Source organism: Poromitra crassiceps, assembly GCF_964638095.1.
Source record: "Poromitra crassiceps genome assembly, chromosome: 25".
Lineage (NCBI taxonomy): Eukaryota > Metazoa > Chordata > Actinopteri > Beryciformes > Melamphaidae > Poromitra > Poromitra crassiceps.
The window spans coordinates 9,524,442-9,547,147 of record NC_139649.1 but is presented as its reverse complement, the minus strand read 5'-3'; the positions used below and the strand labels follow the sequence as shown (position 1 = coordinate 9,547,147).

The following is a 22,706-nucleotide window of genomic DNA, read 5'->3' as shown; positions in this document are numbered from 1 at the left end:
TACAGAACAAATGACATATCACACAGTTGGCTACCTAACATTTCAGTTTTGTGTGTAAAGGTTAAGTCGCAACGATTGTCACACACCTGAGTGTGCGAAATGTGTTCTCCGCATTTGACCCATCCCCTGGGGGAGCGGTGAGCGGCAGCAGTGCCGCGCTCGGGAATCCTTTGGTGATCTAACCCCCCAATTCCAACCCTTTGATGCCGAGTGCCAAGCAGGGAGGCAAATGGGTCCCATTTTTATAGTCTTTGGTATGACTCGGCCGGGGATCGAACTCACAACCTCCCAGTCTCAGGGCGGACACTCAAAAACCACAAGGCAACTGAGCTGGTGGTGGCTTGCAAATAGAAGCCAGCTGGTTGAACTTGGGGCCCAGGTCCTGCAGCGCTCCTGGGTCCAAACTGTCATCATCAGGAATGGAGATGCACTCCACTTCTGAGAGGATGTCTGAGTCCCCCTCATCATCATAGGTGTGAGGTGGATACTCCCCCAGATCCTTCTCTATGGCCTGGAGAGAAGACAGCCTCTGGAAGGGGTCAAAGTCAAACCTTAGAATACATTGTCTATTCTGCCACAGCCACCTCAAACATGCATTTGTACTGCTTTATGCAGTAGTGTACACCAGTGATTGCCAACCAGGGGTACGTGTACCCATAGGGGTACTTGAGCAGCTTGCAGGGGGTACTTGGAAAGATTGGGGATTACAATTGATTTCCAAAATGATTAAAAAAATATATATTCCAAGTAATTTCATAGGCCCATCTTAGTCAAACATGACTTTTTTTCCCCAAGAAATTGGAAGAATTGTATTAAAGAGGAGTCATTCTGATTTCCATTCACTCATGTGTTAGAGATGCCTACTAAAAGTTTAATATGAGTTTAATAGAACAAAGTTAGGAGAATCATTGCGACGTGTTAGTGGGGGTACTGTTGGCATGGCAAAACAGCTCAAGGGGTACATGAGACCAAAAGGTTTGGGAGCCACTGGTGTAGACTACATTCTGACATGGCACAGCCCTAACGATGAATGAGACATGGCACACTACACACCCGGTGAAGCAGGGTCAAGAGAGCAGCGTCTGACACACAGTTTGAGCTCTGGTTGTACAGGAAATGCGTTGTACTCCCCTTCTGAAACTGTAGATCACACCACGTTCGCATTGAGACCAAATTAATTTCCTTCTACCAATATCTTGTACTGACGATGATGAGCACAAACACAGCTGTTACTGTACCTGATGGTTGTGGTGGTAGTTGTCTATAACCGACTGCAAGGGCATCTAAGATAAGTGAGATGAGAAAAAGTGAATATTTGGACTATAGCGTTGTTTGATCTCTCTCACTAACCAGACCTTTTATTCCAAAAGTATTAATGATGCATGCATGTTACCTTGTTCCAAGAGTTGTTTTTGTTCCAAGAGTTGCCTTTGAACTGGTAGGTAAAGTTCTCTCTCGTATCGTAATCAAAGACATCTATGCAAGTGAAGTGCTGCATACCCTGTCAAAATGAATGAAAGACTGTGCTCATCAACTGCAAACTTGAAAGTCGGGACAACACAATATTCTCGCTCCACCACTTTTTAATTGGAGCGAGCAGCTGATTGACCAAGTTGGACTTTATAAACTTTATGTTTGAGAAAACCTCATGAAGACCAAGTTCAATAAAACATTGCCACAATAAAAAAAGAGGGGGACAAGAATGGTATGCACTATGCAGATCCTACTTTGAATTTTGCAGTTCAGTCCTTGTCCAGCTCCAGTGAGAGCGATGGATGTCCAGATCACTCTTATTTACCCAGACAACTGAGTGAACCATATCAATACCTACCTTTGCTGAATGACGCGTTTGCTGCTGTGTTCCTTCACCCAGTCTGCACCGATCAGATAGATCCTTCTGCTCCTTGTCGGTGGGCAAAGTTCGTAGTACATCTGATACCTTGAATAAAATACAATAAATGCTGATATTTGTATGGGGGTAAATCTGGGGAAACACTGCTTGATTGCAAACTGTCGGAGGACTGACCTTACAGTCTGTTCCTGGATTCTCAGTGTTTGATATGAGCAGGGTTTCTCCAGAGGCGTTGTCGCTCTCCAAAGCAGAAAACTCTTTTTTACAGGAGACGATGATAGCCAACAGTAGGAGACCTGCCAGTGGGACACAAATGGAAAAATAATCAAATTGTTATGTTAGATACAGTATAAGACTTATTGCTAACAATGACACATTTCTTGTTCTCTAACAGCTTTAGCCTAGTTTTTAGAGTGGCAAATTTGTTCAAGGAAGATTTGAATCCCCAGACAGTCTGGAGGCTTTGCGGTTGGGGGGGTTTGACTGTGGCTGCACCGACCCTCTCAAATACATGTATGTCAACAGTCCTGTCCCACAAATATTTCCCTTGGTTGGCTCAGGCTGTGAATAAGAATCTGTCCTAAGTCGACTTGCTTGGATAAATAGGTTTTTCCCCTTTAAATCAAATGGAACAAATAAATATATGTTCCACTTCTGCTGAAGGCAGTGAGTCAGAGTTTCTTACACAGGAGTATAAACAGCGAGGCAAACACAATGCCCACAGCTCCGTAGGCGGCTTGGGTGCCAGTGGCCCTGCTGCTCCGGCAGTTGGGTGTGATGGAGGCAGAGCAGTCGCACACGGTCACACTGAGGTTGCACATGGCAAACTGGCCTTGCATGTCAGAGATCTGCAGCTCCACGGTGTGCGAGCCGGCATACACGCTAGGATCCATCACCAGCTCCACCGTGTAACCTGGGAGCATCAGCGGAAGATTATTGTTTGCTTAAAGGAACACTCTGCCCATTTTCAACCAGCTTTGTATCATTAGAACATCAGTAGTATACAGTATCAAACTGTAAACTGTTTTGAAGTCTGTCATTTAATTTGACAGTTATTGAGTGTTAAAGTGTGGACCAGTGACATCACTGGTCCACACTAACTCAAATTAATAACTCATTAACTCAAATCAACTCTCAATAACTGTCAAACTAGATGAATGATGAATAGTTTGACATTTATTGAGAGTTGATTTGAGTTAATGAGTTATTAATTTGAGTTAGTGTGGACCAGTGATGTCACTGGTCCACACTTTAACACTCAATAACTGTCAAATTAAATGACGGACTTCAAAACCGTTTACAGTTTTCTGATATACTACTGATGTTCTAATGATACAAAGCTGGTTGAAAATGGGCGGAGTGTTCCTTTAATGATTCTGAAATATCGTTTCAGATATTTGTAGCTTCTCAGTTCAGAACTAAATACGGGAGATTGGTTGCTGCTATAATACCATGTGAGGGATCCAGTTTCCATTTTTCTTCGACGTCCCCCAGCAGCTGAAAACTGAAAGGCCCACCGAAGGGCTCGTCGTCCGGGTCAAATGCTGTGACGTTGGTTCTGGTGGGGTCATCGGACACACACAGGTCCAGGTGGTTCACGGTCAGCTGTGGCACGTTGTCGTTCTGGTCTTTCACATGGATCAGCAGTGTGCCTGTGCCGGTCATAGGGGGCTCACCTGTCCAAGACAAACAACTATTGTCACAAATTGTAATCAAATTTAAATTTGATTGCAACCTTTCCATGGTCATGAACATATACATGTATATCAAATATATTTATATAGGGGGAGGTCAGACAGCATTGCTTGTAGTGGTACCGTTGTCCACTGCATGCAGTATGACGGTGTAGACACTGTTAACCACATGGGGAGATTCTCTGTCCGGTATCTTGACTGTAGTGATGTGGCCTGTCTGGGGATCTACTGTCACCCAGCCAGCAGGATCATCTCCTACCATGTACCTGTGTGTGGACAAATGCAAAGTAAGTCTAATGATCAAATCAGTATAGCCATTTTGAAAGAGGCGCCTAATGAGGCATCAAACTCTATGAACTTTGCTGAAATATTGCCATCCCACTTACACAAAATCTCTCGCATGACTGGAGTCGGGATCGACAGCGGTCACCTCCGTTACCCAGGTTCCGATCGGGGCGTTCTCCTCCAACATGGCCTCTTTGACGGTCACACTGAACGCCGGCGGGTCATTGACGTCCTCCACTTGAATGAGGACATTGACAGAATGAGACTGGCCTGAAGCGGCTTCACCTGGGCTGGTGTCCACCGTCCACAGGCCAGTGGAGGGCTTCTCCTTCACCCGACAGGAGAAGTGCGCTATCTCATTTTCCACCGAGACGGACAGCTGCCTCACTGCTCCCTCCTCAAAGTCCAAAGGCTGAAATGAAACGGTGCCGAAAACATAAGAGAGCCTGATTAGGATTTGAAAGCCATTTTATATGATGTTATAGAGGATATACTGTATGTGACTATGTGAAGTATGTTTTTTAATTCTGGATATATTTATGATTAATTAAACAAGCATGAATTGGCAATAGCTGTGACCTCATATGCAAATTTCCTAAATGCAGGATGGCAGGGGCAGCCCCCCCCCCCCCCACCCCCCCACTCTGCCTTTGCCACCCTGCATTTAGAAATCACAGCGCGCTCCAAAAGGGAGTCATTCTCCATTCAACCGCATGTTAAAATGCCTGACTTTACAGCAGAAATAAACATGTTTACAGCCTGGTTCAAAAAGCTAATAGCTAATCTCACTGTTCATAGGCAACTGTACAGGGGTGAATATTTATGTATATAAATGGACTTCTCACTTGATATATTACCTTAGTAAACACTTTCTTAATGAGTTTATGGTCTGATGCTAAAGTCTTCTTCAATGCTGTATGGTGTTCATTTAGTAAATTATGGTCCCATTTTTGGTGTGTGATTGACAGGTTAACTGTCCAGTGCTCGTGCAGCTCGCCAATCATGGACCAATAGCAGGCTCCAAGAAAAACAAGATGGCGACGGCCACAACGCGAAACTCGAGGCTTTAAATCGGTAGCCCAGAAACCAATGGGTGATGTCACACTCAGTATACTTGCATTTTTTTTTACAGTCTATGGTGCACTGCAGACCCATGACACCCCCTCTAGAGGCCAACTGACGAAGCACATCGCCTCAGCATTTCTGACTGAGTGACTGACTGCCCCTGCCTGAGCTGAATTTGGGTGTTGATGCCCTCGGCTGCACCGTGGGAAAAAAACAAGTTTGGTGTGACAGACCATGTCAGTGAAATGTAAAGCATGCAGTCAAACAACACCCACCTTTACTACAGTCAGGATTCCATCATTGGAGTCCAGGTCTGTGTCGATGTTGAAGTGCCCCCCCTCGTCACCGTGGATGGTGTACCTGGCTCTCCATGCTGGGCTGTTGGGACTGTCCCGGTCTGTGACATGCAGCCGGAGAGGAGAAGAGCCAGTTTCCCCTTCCTTCACTTTGCCAGAGCCCTGTGAGTCCAGGGTGCAGACGTCACAAGGATAGAAATACAATCTAACAAATAACAATCCTAAGGGCACCCAATAGTTCCAATGGTTCTACACACACATACATCTGTATATCACCGGTACAGCAGATTTCTCAGTGTTAGTAAGAGGCCATTTACACGTGGCGCTAACATTTTCTGTGATCAGATTGCAATCAGATTGTGTTTTATCACTTGAAATGCCAGGTGTAAACACCCCCAAAACGCATTGAAGAAGGTTTGCAATCTGATCGGCCAAACCACCTCCGGAGGTGGTCAGGGATGCATTGTGTACACACATTGAACACAAGTGTAAATGCAATGTGTCCTCTCAATCTGGATACAGCAACTTTATGCGGATTGAGAGTACAACATGTCTGCAATCTGATTGCAATCAGATTGCAGAAAATGCATGTTAACGCCAGGTGTAAATGGAATCAGGCTGAAGTGATAAAATACAATCTGATTGCAATCTGATGGCAGAAACCACATGTTAACACCAGGTGTAAATGGCCTCTAAGAGTCAAGCCTGTACTGTCTTTGGCTGTAACTTCTTCCGCTTTGCAGCCGCAAATGATTGTAACCCTACAAAACACAGTCAAACTCACAGCTCTCATATCTCTTAACATGTTCAAACACAATCTGAAACAGGCCGTAGTTGACTGCTCTCCCTGCTCATAGCCCTCTCCGCTCTCCCTCCCTCTCTCCTGTTATAATTCCACAATAAATGCCAAGTAACTCCCCTTCTACTGCACTTAGTCTTGACTTTTTTATTATCCTATTCTTGTCTCTTGCTGTTTTCACGTACTGTATGTACAGTATTGTTTTGTGTTGATTGTATTCTTGCTGAGGCCTCTTGGACAGGTCATCATTGTTCTCAACTGATTTTACCTGGTTAAATAAAGGTAAAATAAAATTCAAAACCTAAAGTGTTGAATTGACTTTGATGGGTGTGGACTTAAATACCAGCATAGTGTTGATTATTACACTCTCACAGTTAAATTAATATTACTGACAGTTTAGCTGTGTGTTGTGTAAATCACAGTGTGACTCTGTTCACTGCAGTTGTTAAACCAGAGACTGCCTACTGTTTGCCCGCTGATAGTTGGCAGGTGGTTGTTGCCATCTTGGATGTGGATGAGAACGCTGGTTGAACTGGACAGGCTGACGACTTCACCGTGGTCCTTGGCCTCCACCAACACTGTATACGCTTCACCTACCTGAGTATACAAGTGAATGAAGCAAATTAAGATGGGTTAGAGTGCTTTTTATAGAGCAGGATTGCACATACTGAGCTAGACATGTTGAATTCACATATTTGTAAAGGTTCCCTACGTCCTTTTCTCAGTGAAGTAGCAGAATGATTTTGGATATTTCGCAAAGCTATTGTTTTGGTTTAAGAGTCATACCCCATTTTTTGCGACAAATAAAGGTATGATGGATATTGTGTCATTCTTGCAGTTAATATGCTGTCAGTGGGATATAACTTCTAACTTCATGTTAAAGTTGGGTAACACTTTATAATAAGTTTAAGGCATTTACATATACATGGTATTTAATGAGGAATTAAACATGAATTACTTACTATATTATAGATGTTAGAATTTGATTATCATTAGTACTCATAGTTCAACATTCTGAATTATAAGGCAGGAATATGATCTTATAAGGCATTTGTAAAATAATCGCTGATGCTGGTAAACATGGTAACATGTGTTACTGTCTTGTAAATAAGATATAAATATATTAATAAATACTTAAGCTACTCATTTCTAACTTTGTTGAAGCACCTAATCTAGCAATTTGCCGTCGGTAAAAGCAGGCGTGGCAGTTTTACTGCACGATGCCACACATAGCTCCAGTGTCAGATGTCACATATCGTCATTCTCATGTGAGGTGAGGTCACAACACAACAGACAATAACTGCTCCATTACTTCCAGTGATTTTGATATATTAAGAAAATGAACTCTTGCCTCATAATCCAAACATCCCTTGAATGAAATCGTCCCAAACTCATCAACGAAGAATTCAGTGTCTGGTGGGTTTGGAGATACAGATTTGATTTCGTAGTGGAAGGTTGAGTTTGCTGTCTCTCTCTTGTCTCTGTCATAGGCTACCACCGTCAGGAGATAGGAGCCTGTTGGAAAATGAGAAAACCCTCACAGGTTGTTCTTACAGCACCTTGTCACTTCACATCTGTAGCACATTCTTTACCTTGTGCCTGTTCCTCTCCAATGCTGATTTCAAACAGGTCTCTCTGGAATCGTGGTGGGTTGTCGTTGATGTCCAGTATGTAAATCTCAACCCCTAGTCTAGTGTCCAGTGATGAATCTCTCTTTGTGGCCTCAAAGCTCAGCTGTGGGGTGAAACGATTCACGTGAAGTTATTCACAATGTATGAATACAATTTTACAGCAAAGTAGATAAGATCTTGTCTGATATCACTGGATGTTGGTATGTAACATGGTCTCACCTTGAGCAATGTCTTCTCCTCATAGTCCAGAGCCTTGTGGACGGACAAAATGCCAGTTTCTCTATCTATGGAGAGGACTCCCTTTGGCTCCTCATCCACTCCTTCACCATAAAGATCCAGATATATACCATAATTCCGCTCGATAGCAATCTACAATACAACCACCACACACTTTATAGTCAGCCTTTAAGGATCTGAAGTTCTTCATTATTGTACAAAACAGTTACTTCTGGACTGTTACTTCCTGGACTCAGTTTCCCATAATCCTCCACACCTCACATTTGCTCCTTCCCCTGATTCACCAGGATGGCTAGGGGCAGCCCGCCCTACTCTGCCTCTGTCACCCATTGTGCATTTGCTGGTATGAACGTAAAGCACATAAAGCTAGAGACAACTAATTCATGTATTGGCAATCTTAAAAGCTTTGCTGACAATATTCCATCTGCATTTGTGTGTATGTGTGTGTTTCTTTCCCACGGCGCTGGGCCAGCGGCCCTGCCGGGGTCAGGGGATGGACAAGTCAGCACACTCACTCACTCACCCACCCACCCACTCAGTCAGTCAGTCAGTCAGTCAGTCAGTCAGTCAGTCAGTCAGTCAGTCAGTCAGTCAGTCAGTCAGTCATGGACGTTTAGTGAGTTTAGTGGGAAAAGGGGCAGTAGTGATAGGAAGGTGGTAGAGAGTCGGGATTGGGGTGGGTAGGCGGAGTGGTGGTGGTGGTGGTGGGTGGGGGGTGTTAGGAAAAGGGCCGATAAAGATGAATGGCTACACCTAAAGGTTTGCGCTTGTTTTAATATTATCAATGAATGCATTTGAGCTGTTTAAAAAATGGACGCATAGCATGATTTGGCTGAAACTGTTCATTTGTTGCGGACTTTGGAGACGGCTGAAGACCTTTCTATCTTGATTGACTCACCTTGCCCAGCTCATATGGGAAGGGCCCCGGATGTCCCTCCTCAATAGTAAAGGAGTCAATGATCCACGTCCTTCTCTGACGGCTCAGCAGCTCTGAGCAGCTCACCAGAGTAGACAGACCCGACACCTGAAAGATGAACAGCCAGCCCAACCACAACAGAAACCACATGATACACACAACACGACACAACCCACAGCAACTTGTGAATATATTCAAAGTAAGCGGGCGGTTGTTTCAGCAATAGCCAGGAGCAGATGATTGATGTCGTCTGCATGTCTGAAAGAACTTGTGCGCTCATTGTTGTTGGACTGGTTCTTGGAGTTGAGTGTACACACGGGAATTTCTGAAACAGTGTCATTTGTGCACCTCTCTCGTTTGACCACACGGACGATGTTCCTGGTAGGCATATGCTCTGAGCAGGCTGCTTCTACACATTACATTACACACATTACAACCTATTATCCACTGACTGATTACAGCACTTATGTGGCAAGATGTTGCTTCTGGCAAGCTTCACATCAAGGCTGTGGGATGTAGAAGCATCATCACTCACATCAATCATTCAAACCATCCACTAGCAATTTGCTGACAAAATGACAAAAACCCCAAAATATGTTTGTAATGGAGTTTTGGAGAAATTCATCAAAACAAAGCGATGGCATTCCATATTCTAAGGCAGGGGGTTACAAAGCCCCCCTCGCTCAATTCCTGGATGAGGGGATCATTATTATGTCATTTGATCCCATATTGAGCCAAGATAGCCTGATATTGCTGTTTGACATGCTTCAGACTAAATACATAAAAGTGTTTGTCTCTGCAGTCATTTTCTTTAGTTTCTGACTCTGGGAAAGTGGGGAAAACAGTACAATTCCCCCAAACTACTGTATCTATGAGCTGCTATCTCTTTAACCAAATCACACACATTTAGGCTATTCTATGTGATCTCCTTTTGATAACTAATGTAATGTTTGTTTGTTTTTACTTTTACTTTTTTTTTTTTACCATGCCATATTCTAAGGTAATATTGTTTTACACACCAAAATGAAGAAAATGGAAAAACTAAGACCGCTGTGTTCTCTTATCTTGGAAATCAGAAATGGACATCAATGTAATGAAAATGTAAAGGAAAGTAATTGTGGAAATATGTTTAGTCAGTGTTTCTACATACCAGGAGGTAGAAGGAGAGCATCGTGCTACTTCAGTAAATCCCGCTCTGTGTGTTCCATGACTTGCATTGCTGACATGTGAGTGAAGAGAAGAGAGACCCTGCCCTTATTGCATCACACACACACACACACACACGCGCACGCGCACGCGCACGCGCACGCGCACGCGCACGCGCACGCACACGCACACGCACACGCACACGCACACACACACACACACACACACACACACACACACACACACACACACACACACACACACACACACACACCACATAACTGAACTGAACACCCACATGAACATAATCATCATGGTTTTTGACTGAGTGAGTGCAGGTGTGTGTTAGAATGTCTCAGTTTTAAAATATGTGCATTTAGTTTTTAAAAAGTTTGAGTTCAAAGAGGTTTGCACAGTCCTCCCATAGATTTATATTGTAAAAAAAAAAAAAAAAAAAAGTTTCATGCAATTCCTTTGGAAGTTTTTCCCTCTCATTCAGAACATATTGAAGATGCAAACTCCATTGAGTTTGTTTTTGTTGCAATTGGTGGGCGGTCACGTTACATTATTATGTAACGTATTAATATGACTATTCATTTTGCCTCATATAATTTGTATTTGTTGATTTGTATTATGTGAAAATAATCTTAATTATTAAAAAATAGATTGATAATGAGATTATTAACTTAAGAGTACTTACCTTGACGAACTCGATTCCCATATGATTCTACGTGCATCATTTGGGCTCAGTACCCTGCAGTTTGAAGGCCTGTGAGTGTCCGAACCTGTCCTACAGGTTTTGGTTTTAGCTACTGAACAAGGACACCCCTCAGCTTGCCCTGAAGCATCTCCTGCTGAGTGGCTACTAACCTGACGATGTCAGATGGATGGGTTTCTTTTCACTTAGATGTCAAGATCTCGCACGAATCCAGTTGCCTTGAAAGGTGATCTATACACAGGCCTACATCAGTGTGCCTAAAAAAATAACCTGCATTTTCTCAATCCTATATTAGGAACACAAGAAGAACACACGTCTTTCCTCTCTTCCTTTATTATTCAAAGAAACCTTGTTAGAAATGTTGCTGAAAGTGGACAGAAAAGTGAGAAATTGCATCTGCAGCTTTATGTGCCGTTTTCAAAACCAGTAGATAGGATATATTTTATTACCAAAAGTGACCACAATACTTCATTCACTGATCAATTTTCATTCCAGACATTATTTTACCTTCCGGCCGGGCCATACTATAGAGTTTTCAGTAAGTTATGCTTGCTATGCTGCAACCTCCTGTGAAATAGGAAACAGGGAACAGTTTGTGTCCTCTAAAACATGACAAACATGAAACATGCCAAAACAAGAATTAACGGAAACAGGACAAGATTCCTCTATATATGTATATTGATCAATGCCCCCCCCCCCCAACACACCATGGTGAATTATCACCATGAATAATGTTCACTAATGCAAAATGAATGGTTCACACACACACACACACACACACACACACACACGCACACACGCACGCACACGCACACGCACACACACACACACACACACACACACACACACACACACACACACACACACACACACCCACCCAACAACCCATAAATCAGAGGAAAGGTGGGTGGAAAGACGTTGGCTTTAGTTTCAGCAACCCTCATCTCATAAAGTCCATTCCTCTCCCCCTGCCTCTGCCTGTGCTGGAGCTGAAGATCTGAGGGGGCGAGAGGGTGCCTCCTACGATGTCGACGGAGGTTTCGCCTTCTCTCTGCCGGGGGGCGTGGATCTCCGCATCACGCCGCTGGGGTGTGTTTCCTCCTCATCGGATTGGACGACGGGGGTGTCTCCCCCATTGTCATTGGCGTTCTGGCTATAGGAGGAGGAGTCTGAAGAGGTGGAGGACATGCGGGACTTGGCGTCGAGACCCTCGAGGACGTGTCGAAAGAGTCCGTTGCTGATGACTTCCTCGTCGTCGTTGTTGTTGTTGTTTCCTTGGACTACGAGCGGGATTACAAACACATCGTCATCAGCGTCAGCTGGTCAGATGGACACACCGCTTTCTTATACAGCTGCTGTAAAGCTGGATGGAGAGAAAACCAGTCGCCATTGACTTCAGACAGTACAACTGAAGTCAATGGTGACTTCAGTTATGTTGGCAACCTCCCTGTGTGTTATATTTACAAACTTCACCTGTGTTTCAACTGGCATGAGGGTGAGTATTATAGATGATGACAGAATTTTCATTTTTGGGTGAACTACCCCTTTAACCCCTATATCCCTCTTCCATCCTCCATACCTGGCAGTGGCGAGGCCAGCACCCCCTCTTCTCCCCCGGCGCTGAAGAAGACATCCAGGGTCTCCTGGTCGGGGATGTCTAACAGGTCCATCTGGTCCAGCATGTCCACGTTCACCTCCATGGACGAGATGCTGCCGATGGGAGCTGCAGGGGGGAGGGAGGTTTATGAGGGGACCTACAGTAAGCATGTGTGTGCGTGTGTGTGTGTGTGTGTGTGTGTGTGTGTGTGTGTGTGTGTGTGTGTGTGTGTGTGTGTGTGTGTATATATGGAGATTCTAGCAGTGGGAAGTGGGAACTCACGCCTCCTGTAGTCTCTGATGGTGAGGTGCGAGGAGGAGAGGTAGACGTCCACGTCGTGCTGGAAGACCTCCTCGAAGAAACGCTGCCTCTCTTTCAGCTTGAGCTGCTGCGCCGCCTCCATGTCCGGCACCCTCTGGCCATGCTCTGAATCCGCTGGCAATCACAACACAGCAGGACAGGAGGAGGTTAACTAGCAACTCTGCTGGTGCACACACACACACACACACACACACACACACACACACACACACACACACACACACACACACACACACACACACACACAACACACACACACACACACACACACACACACACACACACACACACACACACACACACACACACACACACACACACACATGCTGTGGTGTACACACACACACTGGGGTCAAAACCTTGTGGCCAGAAGGGGGAGGCATTGAGCTGCAAGTGAGAGAAGTCCATGAATAGACAGGTAACGTTAGGGGACGGAGGGATTATTAGGATGTACAATGTATTATGTAATTTGGTGTTTTAAGTGTGTAAGTATTTTTATGTGTTTTAGTGTTTTATGTATATGTTGACACCAAGGACCACAACGGAAACAAGTCCACGACTTTTTGTGTTATCCTTGACATTGTTGTTTTTTTAATGCCTGACTTGCATGTATTTTAAACGGATATGTCAAATAAACTAAACTAAACTAAACTAAAAGAGAGAAAGCAGTTGGTGCATCCTAATGTAACCCATGTTGTTTTTCTTTTTTTCTTGACTCTGCCGAGCTGCTCTATTGAAATGTAACATTAGATATTATTGCTGATATGTTGAATGATATCGTTAACAACTGGTCAAATACCTTATTTGTTACATCACCAAAATCCACTGAACCTACAACACCCAGGATTATCACCATGCATTCTACAGACCTCTGCAGGATGCTGATGAAGACAAAACGCTCTAAGTATGCACACTGTACTGGCCTGTATACCTTACTTAATCACTGCAGATTGCTTTGCAAAGGCAAGCCGTCACTTCTCCTCCTAAAGTTAATCTTGTTTAAGGTACCGTGCAATCCCATTTTCCACCTCATCAGCGCCACTGTAATAACGCAGAGTGCATGTCCCAATTTGTCCCATCATGTAGGCTGCGAGTGGAGGGGTGGGTGGGTGCAGTGTGCAGAGTGTGCTTGTGATGGAGATGGGGGAAAAGCAGGTCTTGACACTGCAAATATCAGAGACTATGGTCAGCATAGAGAGAAGGAGACAGCACTTGAACTGAGACTATTGTGAGTGAGTGTTTTCGAAAGAGGCGCCATCTTTAGTCTCTTAGCAGCGCCTGTCTGTGAGTGTTATGGAGACAGAGAGTTAATTTACACAGCTAACACAACCAGAATCCCTGCCTGCTTCAACAGAATACTGCCTTTCATGGACTGGGCCTTCAATAGCAATAACATCGAATTGTCCAAATTTGTTTCAATAAAAGTGACTGCAATTGTACACTCATTGTACTCGTTCCTGAGAGTACTCATTTCTTTTTTAAGTTCACTACTTATATTGTACATTAATTCACATCCAGAAGACTATTTAATAGCTTTCAAGTGTTCTCGAAAATGTCAAATGCACACTAGAATGAGCTCCCTTTGTTCACTGCAGTTTATATTAACCCATTGATACCTGATGCAGCATTTGCGTGTATATCCCTCATTTGTGTGCGTATCCCTTTAAGACCGCGAACCGCGTTGACGCGGTTCGCGGTCTTAAAGGGATACACACACAAATGCTGCATCAGGTATCAATGGGTTAAGCATGACTTTCAGCAAATACTGACTGATGACCTGCATGATTCAGCCTTTGATCACAGTTCTACCAAAGTGTGTTCCCACTTTGGTTCCTCCTCCACCTAAAATCCATATATTGAGCGCTCTTCAGATGAGAGGCTGACGTCCGCGGCATCGTTAGAAGCTGCAGGCAGCAATTGAACTAATTGGATGAGGCTTTTAAGCCCGGTCTAAATTGGGAATAATGTAAAGATTATCTGCTCTGCTGGTTAAACTAGACAGCCAGCTCTATAAATACAGCAGTGAGAGGTGGAGAATGGAAAAACCCTCAGTTCAGGATGTTTACAATAGCACAGAAGGAAAATAGCTTGGATTCCAGGGATGGTCTGTTCTCCCAGAGGATGCAGGAGGAGAGTCGACCTTTCCTATTCCTGATTGTTCTGACGATGGCATGATTTCAAATTCAACAACTAGAGGGCACTAGAGTGCATACCTCCAACCTTTTGCGTTGTTACGTGAATCCGTTTAGAAGTTTGGTGCCGTTTTGTGATTGGTCACACCCATTACCACCACACCCTTTTTAGCCAGTGGGCATGGAAAGGTAATCAGTTCGTCCATGACCAACCTTTCTACAAAGTCGCGTGGTGTTATGTAAATCCATATTGGAAGTTAGGTCCCTTTGGTGATTGGTCACGCCCATTGTCACGCCCCCCTTTGGCAAGTGGGTGTGGAAAGTTAATCAGTTTTAAGTTGGCCCATGACCAAACTTTCTACAAAGTTTCATGCAAATCCGTTTATAACCCTTTGAGATATCCTGCTAAAAAATAGACAACAGTCATCGGCAGTACTGCACAGACTGACCAATTAGACGGACAATCACTTCATCAATTGAACGAATGATCAAACATCCTTCAGTCCCTCCAGCAAAGCTTTCCAGCTTGTCTTTTCTGACAGGTTAAGAGATTGCCAGGCCAGCACTGCTCTTAATGACATAACCTGAAGGAGAGAGGAGGAGGGTGTCACTCTCCTGCAGGAAGGACTATCCTGTGAGTGATGAAGGAGGTGAGGTGCTCACTGTTCAGACACTCAACAGTCAGGGTACGACTGCTCTTTACAAGTTGGAAATAAAAGGATTAGCTGTGCATATTTGTTAGTGCGGGCCGGGGAGTATGGGCATGAAAGCGATGACCAAATGGCCATGTGTTGTCAATATACTGTATGGCAGTTCTCCCTGGAGGGATCTGTGCACTAGGAGCTGACATTGTTGACATTTGAGTCTATAGTGTGTTTGTGTTTCTTGTGTGTGTGTGTGTGCGTGCGTGCGTGCGTGCGTACGTACATGTGCACGGAGCGTTCCTCTCTTTATACACTCTTACACAATCTGAAATGCCATTGTCTATAGACTCATAAAACACAGGGAGCCACGCTGACAAGTTAAATGTCAGTAGCAATTTGGTGTTGGTTTGAAATGTGTGTACAGAGGTTTTATGGAGGTATCATCACAACATGTTAGACGTCTCTGTGGTCAGGCTCTGGACTAGGACACAGTGGTAGACAAAACACAGGATTTGTAGTGGATGACTGGCTATCTTTCCCTTTCTCACAAAAGGATCGAGCAGACAGGAGTCAAATGTTTGTGTTGTATCAGTCTCACAGAAAACAACGTATTTTATAACAGTACAATGTACAACCTTCATCACATGTCAGCTTGCTCATCACTTTCTAACCCCGATGTCTTTCTCTACACAATTGAACACTGATCGATTGCTGCATTGATTGCTTCTACTTAGAGGCCCAGCTAAAGATGCTAAAGTATGTATATCCTCAAATTGATTTTTCGCTACCCTATCCAGTTCTGTTACCATCGAATCACCTTTGCTCAATAAGGCTTCCCTGAGCCGCAGATGACCCCAGTGACCTCTGATTAGTGCAACCAGACATGAGGGAAATACAGCAGGGTCACAATGTCCAGTAGGCCTAACTGGTGAGATCAAGTATCCGGTCAGTCACACCCCCAACCCCACCCCCACTCCACCCCCACTCCACCCCCAACCCCACCCCTTTAGTTTGAGAGCACGAGGGGTCCAGTGTGGCTGCCAGCAGCCCTTACAGAGTGTGTATTCAGGAGGAGGAGAACAGAGGGAGGCTGGGAGAAGATGGGGAGAAACAAGATGGAGGCACATTGTCCCGCTGGTCTATGAGCTTGACCTGAGATTCTGCAAGAAATGATTTTAATCGCTCTTTTTCATAGTGTTTCTCTCTCACGCTTGCCTTTCTTTCTTTCTTTCTTTCTTTCTTTCTTTCTTTCTTTCTTTCTTTCTTTCTTTCTTTCTTTCTTTCTTTCTTTCTTTCTTTCTCTTCCTCTTTTCCTTCCTTCCTCTGAGTGCTGTGGGAGTTGAGGAAGGGGGTCATCAGGGCTCATTCCCAGCTGGACGTGCGGAATGACTGGAACAGACAGACAGACAGACACAGACAGGCAGACAGACAGACAGACAGACAGACAGGCAGGCAGACAGAGAGACAGACAGACAGACAGACAGGCAGGCAGACAGAGAGACAGACAGACAGAGAGACAGACAGACAGACAGACAGACAGACAGACAGACAGACAGACAGACATAGATACAGACAGACAGACAGACAGACAGACAGACACAGACAGACATACAGACAGACAGACATAGATACAGACAGACAGACAGACAGACAGACAGACAGACAGACAGACAGACAGACACAGACAGACATACAGACAGACAGACATAGATACAGACAGACAGACAGACAGACAGACAGACAGACAGACATGTCTGTGTGCCAGCCTGCTCTGCCTCCCCACATAAAGACAAACCCCTCTCCGCTCTGGGGGCAGAGACAGAAAGAACCCATTCAGAGCCAGACAAAAACAGGGATGTAAGGGAGTGGAAGTGGCCTCAGACATGATGCCACTTCAATCATTTTAGATGCACTCACCTAAAGTAACCTTTTCATTTGTGAAATAGAGCCATTTAAAACCAGTGGAACCCTGTGTACAGACTAAGTACTTCTGTTAAGTTCCTTTTACCTTGCAGTGCTTTGTAACTTTGTAAACATTAGTTGTAATAGTAGTATTTCTTCTTATTGTTGTTGTTCAGTATACTGCATCATAAATCATATCAGTCATAGTTACAATAACCTTTCTATTCAAGAAATTAAAAGATATCTTCCTTTGTTTGTTCAGATTCACTTGATTGTCACTGTTTCATACAGTACCTCAGCTTGAACTCTGCATTTGGCGTTTAGTGATCGAGGAAAACTATCACATTAAGATGTATACTACAGTGTAGTTGCATCCTGTGGCCTTTCATTTTGTTAATTAGAAAACGCCGTCACGATATAAACTTCATATCGTAAAAGCATCATCATCCTCGCATCCTCTGTGGTGCACTGTCTGCTGAAGGCCATCTTTTTCCAGTGTACAAAGCATAAAATATGGTGAATCAGCTCCCTTTCTGTAGCCCTCTACCCTGAAGTGCGCTGGTGTTTGCAGAAAATGTCCTTGTGGTTTTTATTCCACGTGCCGTGCATCACTACTCTTTTCATGGTCACGTTGTTTTGCAAGGACAGGAAGGAGGAGCCTGAAATGGTTTTGGCTTCAAAGTGACTGCTTAAAGATAAGATATTGATTTGGGGGGCTCTATTGATGGGATACAAGGTCTGCCATTAACCCCACCACCACCACTGTGCCAAGTGAGAATGTGAGTTCAGAGGCAGAGAGGAAGAGCGAAGGCTGGGACACACAGAAGAAGAGAAACCGAGGAACACACAGCGGAGAAGGTTGCCTCAACAGATGAGCTGCTTGTTCTCAGATGTGTTGGTTGACCGGAGAGCTCTGGCTGCCATCCCTTTAGTTAAAGGAACACTCTGCCCATTTTCAACCAGCTTTGTATCATTAGAACATCAGTAGTATATCAGAAAACTGTAAACTGTTTTGAAGTCTGTCATTTCATTTGACAGTTATTGAGTGTTAAAGTGTGGACCAGTGACATCACTGGTCCACACTAACTCAAATGAATAACTCATTAACTCAAATCAACTCTCAATAACTGTCAAACTGGATGAATGATGAATAGTTTGACAGTTATTGAGAGTTGATTTGAGTTAATGAGTTATTCATTTGAGTTAGTGTGGACCAGTGACGTCACTGGTCCACACTTTAACACTCAATAACTGTCAAATTAAATGACAGACTTCAAAACAGTTTACAGTTTTCTGATATACTACTGATGTTCTAATGATACAAAGCTGGTTGAAAATGGGCGGAGTGTTCCTTTAAACAGACAGCCCAGTGGGAGCCATCATTTCCTCCTCTCCGCTTTGATTATAGACTAGTGTTGCCAGACCCTCACTTTGAGGGGTTCTTCTGCACAACCAGGCTGAGGTTGTTAGTGAAAAGTGGTTTTCCTATACAAGTGTATGATGAGGTAATGCCTGTTTAAATTACTCTGGTGGTGAAGACCAAGACATCCTGTCGTGTTTTACCTCAACCACTCTTTTTTAACAAATGGACTGTCAAGACAAAACAACGCGGGCACTGCAGTGAATTGTCCAGATCTTCTGTAATAGTATTATATCTCCCATATGCCCCCTAATATACACTTAATTTAATTGAATCGAATGTCAGTCACATCAAGAATACTGTCCCTGCCATGGCTCTCAAGACAATATAGGAGTTGAACACAGCGAAAAAAGAAAAAAGAAATAGCAGTAGGCTACATCTGTGTGTGTTTTGGTGTGTGTTTTGTTAATGAATTAAGGCTGTGGGTTGCTGCGTAAACATCCCCCAAACGCAGACCCAGTGGCGTAGGGTAGTCATGACGGGCCCCGGTGCAAGCAATTTTGACGGGCCCTAGTACACGCTATTTACAAAGTACACGCAAGCATCGCATGCACGCACAGGCATAGGCTATATTTCTTACCAACATGTGTTGGATTTGACAGTTGAGTAAGTTACTTGTATGGGGAATAGAGCAAGCCATCAGGACCATGGACAGCGCTCTGACATCTGGTAACAGACAGTCAAAGTATTTAAACGTGAAAACAAGCATCAGCACCTGAGAGCAGAGGACCTGTCTATTTCACTGTGGTTCTGAAATGACCACTGACTTTAACATGGTTAATGTTGATGAATGTTGATTTTATGTTGAATAAGCAGATCATTTTCTTATAGATTGCTACTGACTATTTAAGAAAATTAAAGAAAACCATGGCAGAGATGGCTTTGTCTTTCGAGGGCATAATATTGGAAATGGCCGCACTTTAAATCTAATGTGTGTTCTTATTTGAACACATGGCGTATTTGTGGGGTGGCAATTTGAGTCATTTGCTAAGACCCCGCTCTCTGCCCAGTATGTTGTTGGAGAGTCTGTTCTCTCTCCACGGGCCCCTCTACCCCAGGGGCCCCAGTGCAACCGCACTGCCTGCACTGTCTATATTTACGCCCCTGTGCAGACCCTCAGTATCAGTTTAGTCTCTCTCTCTCTCTCTCTCTCTCTCTCCCTCTCTCTCTCTCTCCCTCTCTCTCTCTCTCTCTCTCTCTCTCTCTCTCTCTCTCTCCCTCTCTCTCTCTCATGGACATGGATCTCCTGCTGGCACTGAACCAGCCAGCACTCCTGATGCCCGCTGAGACGGACCTGAACCACTGACGTAACACTGTTTGGGCTGAAGGGAGGCGACTAGACCGCCCTGCCCTTTCCATCCAGACACTTTGTGGTGGTCAGAGGAGACAGATTTTGTTTCACATGGACTGGATCCCAGCCTGCGACAAGAGAGACAGAGAGAGAGAGAGAGAGAGAGAGAGAGAGAGAGAGAGAGAGAGAGAGTGAGAGACAGAGACAGAGACAGAGAGAGAGAGAGAGAGAGAGAGAGAGAGTGAGAGACAGAGACAGAGACAGAGAGAGAGAGAGAGAGAGACTGAGAGAGAGAGAGTGAGAGACAGAGACAGAGACAGAGAGAGAGAGAGAGAGAGACTGAGAGAGAGAGAGAGAGAGAGAGGTGCAGGAGTGGAGAATAAAAGGTCGGTAAGGGAATAGGGCTGCGACTAACGATTATTTTCATTATCGATTAATCGGTCGCTTAGTTTCTCAACTGATCAATTAGTCGTTTAGTAGTTAAAATGTCACAAAAAAATGTCCCCAAAGCCCAAGATGACGTCCTCAAATGTCTTCTTTTGTCCTGACCAACAGTCCACAACCCAAAGATAAACCAAAGAGAATCTGTTTGCTGTCATCGAAGAGTAAAGAAACCAGAAAATATTCACATTTAATAAGCTGGAACAAGATCATTTTTGTATTTTCTTCTTAAACATGAATGATAAATCGAATATAAAACAACTTTGGCGATTAATTTTCTGTCTATCGACCAATCAACTAATCGTTGCAGCTCTAGAAGGGAAGCAATGCTAGTGGAGGGACCGGGAATGAGGAAGAGGATGATGCAAGAAAAAAGAAAAAAGAAAAAGTAAGATTAGAGAGACAGGTTAGCTAAACTTTAAAGAAAACAGTCAATCAATCAGCTGGTGTGGACAGAAGAGATGGAGAGAGAGACGGGAATGTGCATGTGCTTAGAGCAGGAAGACATCCTGCTGTTTCACTGAGTGTCTCTTCCGTGCCTCGCAGCAGAAAGTCAGCCACAACAGCAGCACGCTAACAGTCTACAGCTAACAGTCTACAGCTAACAGTCTACAGCTAACAGTCTACTACAGCTAACAGTCTACAGCTAACAGTCTACTACAGCTAACAGTCTACAGCTAACAGTCTACTACAGCTAACAGTCTACAGCTAACAGTCTACTACAGCTAACAGTCTACAGCTAACAGTCTACTACAGCTAACAGTCTACAGCTAACAGTCTACTACAGCTAACAGTCTACAGCTAACAGTCTACTACAGCTAACAGTCTACAGCTAACAATCTACAGCTAACAGTCTACTACAGCTAACAAACAGTCTACAGCTTACAGTCTACAGCTAACAGTCTGCAGCTAACAGTTTACAGCTATAGTCTACTACAGCTAACAGTCTACTACAGCTAACAGTCTACAGCTAACAGTCTGCAGCTAACATTCTACTACAGCTAACAGTCTACAGCTAACAGTCTACTACAGCTAACAGTCTACAGCTAACAGTCTGCAGCTAACAGTCTACTACAGCTAACAGTCTGCAGCTAACAGTCTACTACAGCTAACAGTCTACAGCTAACAGTCTGCAGCTAACAGTCTGCAGCTAACAGTCTACTACAGCTAACAGTCTACAGCTAACAGTCTACTACAGCTAACAGTCTACAGCTAACAGTCTGCAGCTAACAGTCTACTACAGCTAACAGTCTACAGCTAACAGTCTACTACAGCTAACAGTCTACAGCTAACAGTCTACTACAGCTAACAGTCTACTACAGCTAACAGTCTACAGCTAACAGTCTGCAGCTAACAGTCTCCAGCTGGCCATTAGCAGATCAGTCTGTTTTCCAAGGCTGTTTCAAGAAACTGGGCTACAAGAACCCTCGTCCTCTGACAACGCAGAGGAGCAGAGGAGCAGCCATCAAATGTGAAGAAATGCAAAATTAGCGTTAGCACACAGCCTTAAAACAATGCTAATGAATCACTTCAGTTAGAAAGTCCTTCATCACATCATGGTCAGCTAAAATAAAGCATTTGTGTCTAGAGTCACACTGGTGATTGCAGTTTCCAAAATGTTGTGTGACATGCACGAAATTCCTCAGCCCTCTCAAGGACATGCAGAAAAGTTAATATGCCAATATAAACTAAGCGGAACAGTCTAAAATTTTGTCAAAGTTATGTTTGGAAAGTACGGTGTTGTCCTGTCTCACACTTTTATTTTCGCTTTCTCTCGCTCCGCTGTTCAGTCTCCAAAAGCTGCCATCTAAACCGACCTCCAATTAGTGAATTATTTATGGCAAGACTGTGTTGATGATGTGTGTCTGTGTGTGTGTGTGTGTGTGTGTGTGTGTGTGTGTGTGTGTGCGTGTGTGCGTGCGTGTGTGTGTGTGTGTGTGAGTGCGTGTGCGTGTGCGTGTGTGTGTGTGTGTGTGTTCATGTGTCTGTCTATTTTCACCAGCGGGTGAAGCAGTGCCCAGCACCATCATCACTCACCCAACTCTGTAAACACAATGACATCATTGTTAACCCCGTCCTGCCCGCCCCCCCCCCCCCCCCCTCCCGCCCCCCGGGCCCCCAGATGAAAGGCAGACTGACAGTAGGGCAGTTTGTAGGTCAATGTCCCCCTGCCCTCTATATGAAGCCCACAAGCAGACTGTCATGAGGTCTGATCACCACACGACGACCCGCTCCAGCAGCAGTTGGCGACACACACACTGACTGTGCCAGATCCACTCTCTTATCCTTATGACTTTGAAAGTGACTGCACTGTAAATT

General features: G+C 44.3%; 2 protein-coding genes across 2 annotated transcripts in view; both read right to left on the bottom strand.

Annotated features, from left to right (window-relative positions):
* Positions 1-307: 307 nt before the first annotated feature.
* cdh27 (cadherin 27) lies at positions 308-9,946 on the bottom strand (the record flags this gene model as incomplete). The annotated part of the gene is made up of 15 exons (XM_083661036.1): positions 308-529; positions 1,239-1,283; positions 1,394-1,501; positions 2,027-2,148; positions 2,538-2,765; positions 3,304-3,528; positions 3,670-3,812; positions 3,933-4,243; positions 5,172-5,354; positions 6,457-6,588; positions 7,343-7,506; positions 7,584-7,725; positions 7,842-7,991; positions 8,758-8,883; positions 9,926-9,946. The coding sequence occupies 15 exons, from the start codon at positions 9,944-9,946 to the stop codon at positions 308-310; spliced, it is 2,322 nt and encodes a 773-aa protein (XP_083517162.1).
* Positions 9,947-10,993: 1,047 nt separating this feature from the next.
* Positions 10,994-22,706, bottom strand: part of LOC310798389 (dysbindin-like) — a 16,883-nt gene continuing 5,170 nt past the window's right edge. The window contains exons 2-4 of the mRNA XM_083660939.1: positions 12,519-12,671; positions 12,219-12,362; positions 10,994-11,919 (exon numbers count right to left, since the gene is read on the bottom strand). Coding sequence (XP_083517065.1) covers positions 11,660-11,919; positions 12,219-12,362; positions 12,519-12,671 — 557 coding nt within the window. The 3' untranslated portion in view covers positions 10,994-11,659. The remainder of the gene's footprint in view (positions 11,920-12,218; positions 12,363-12,518; positions 12,672-22,706) is intronic.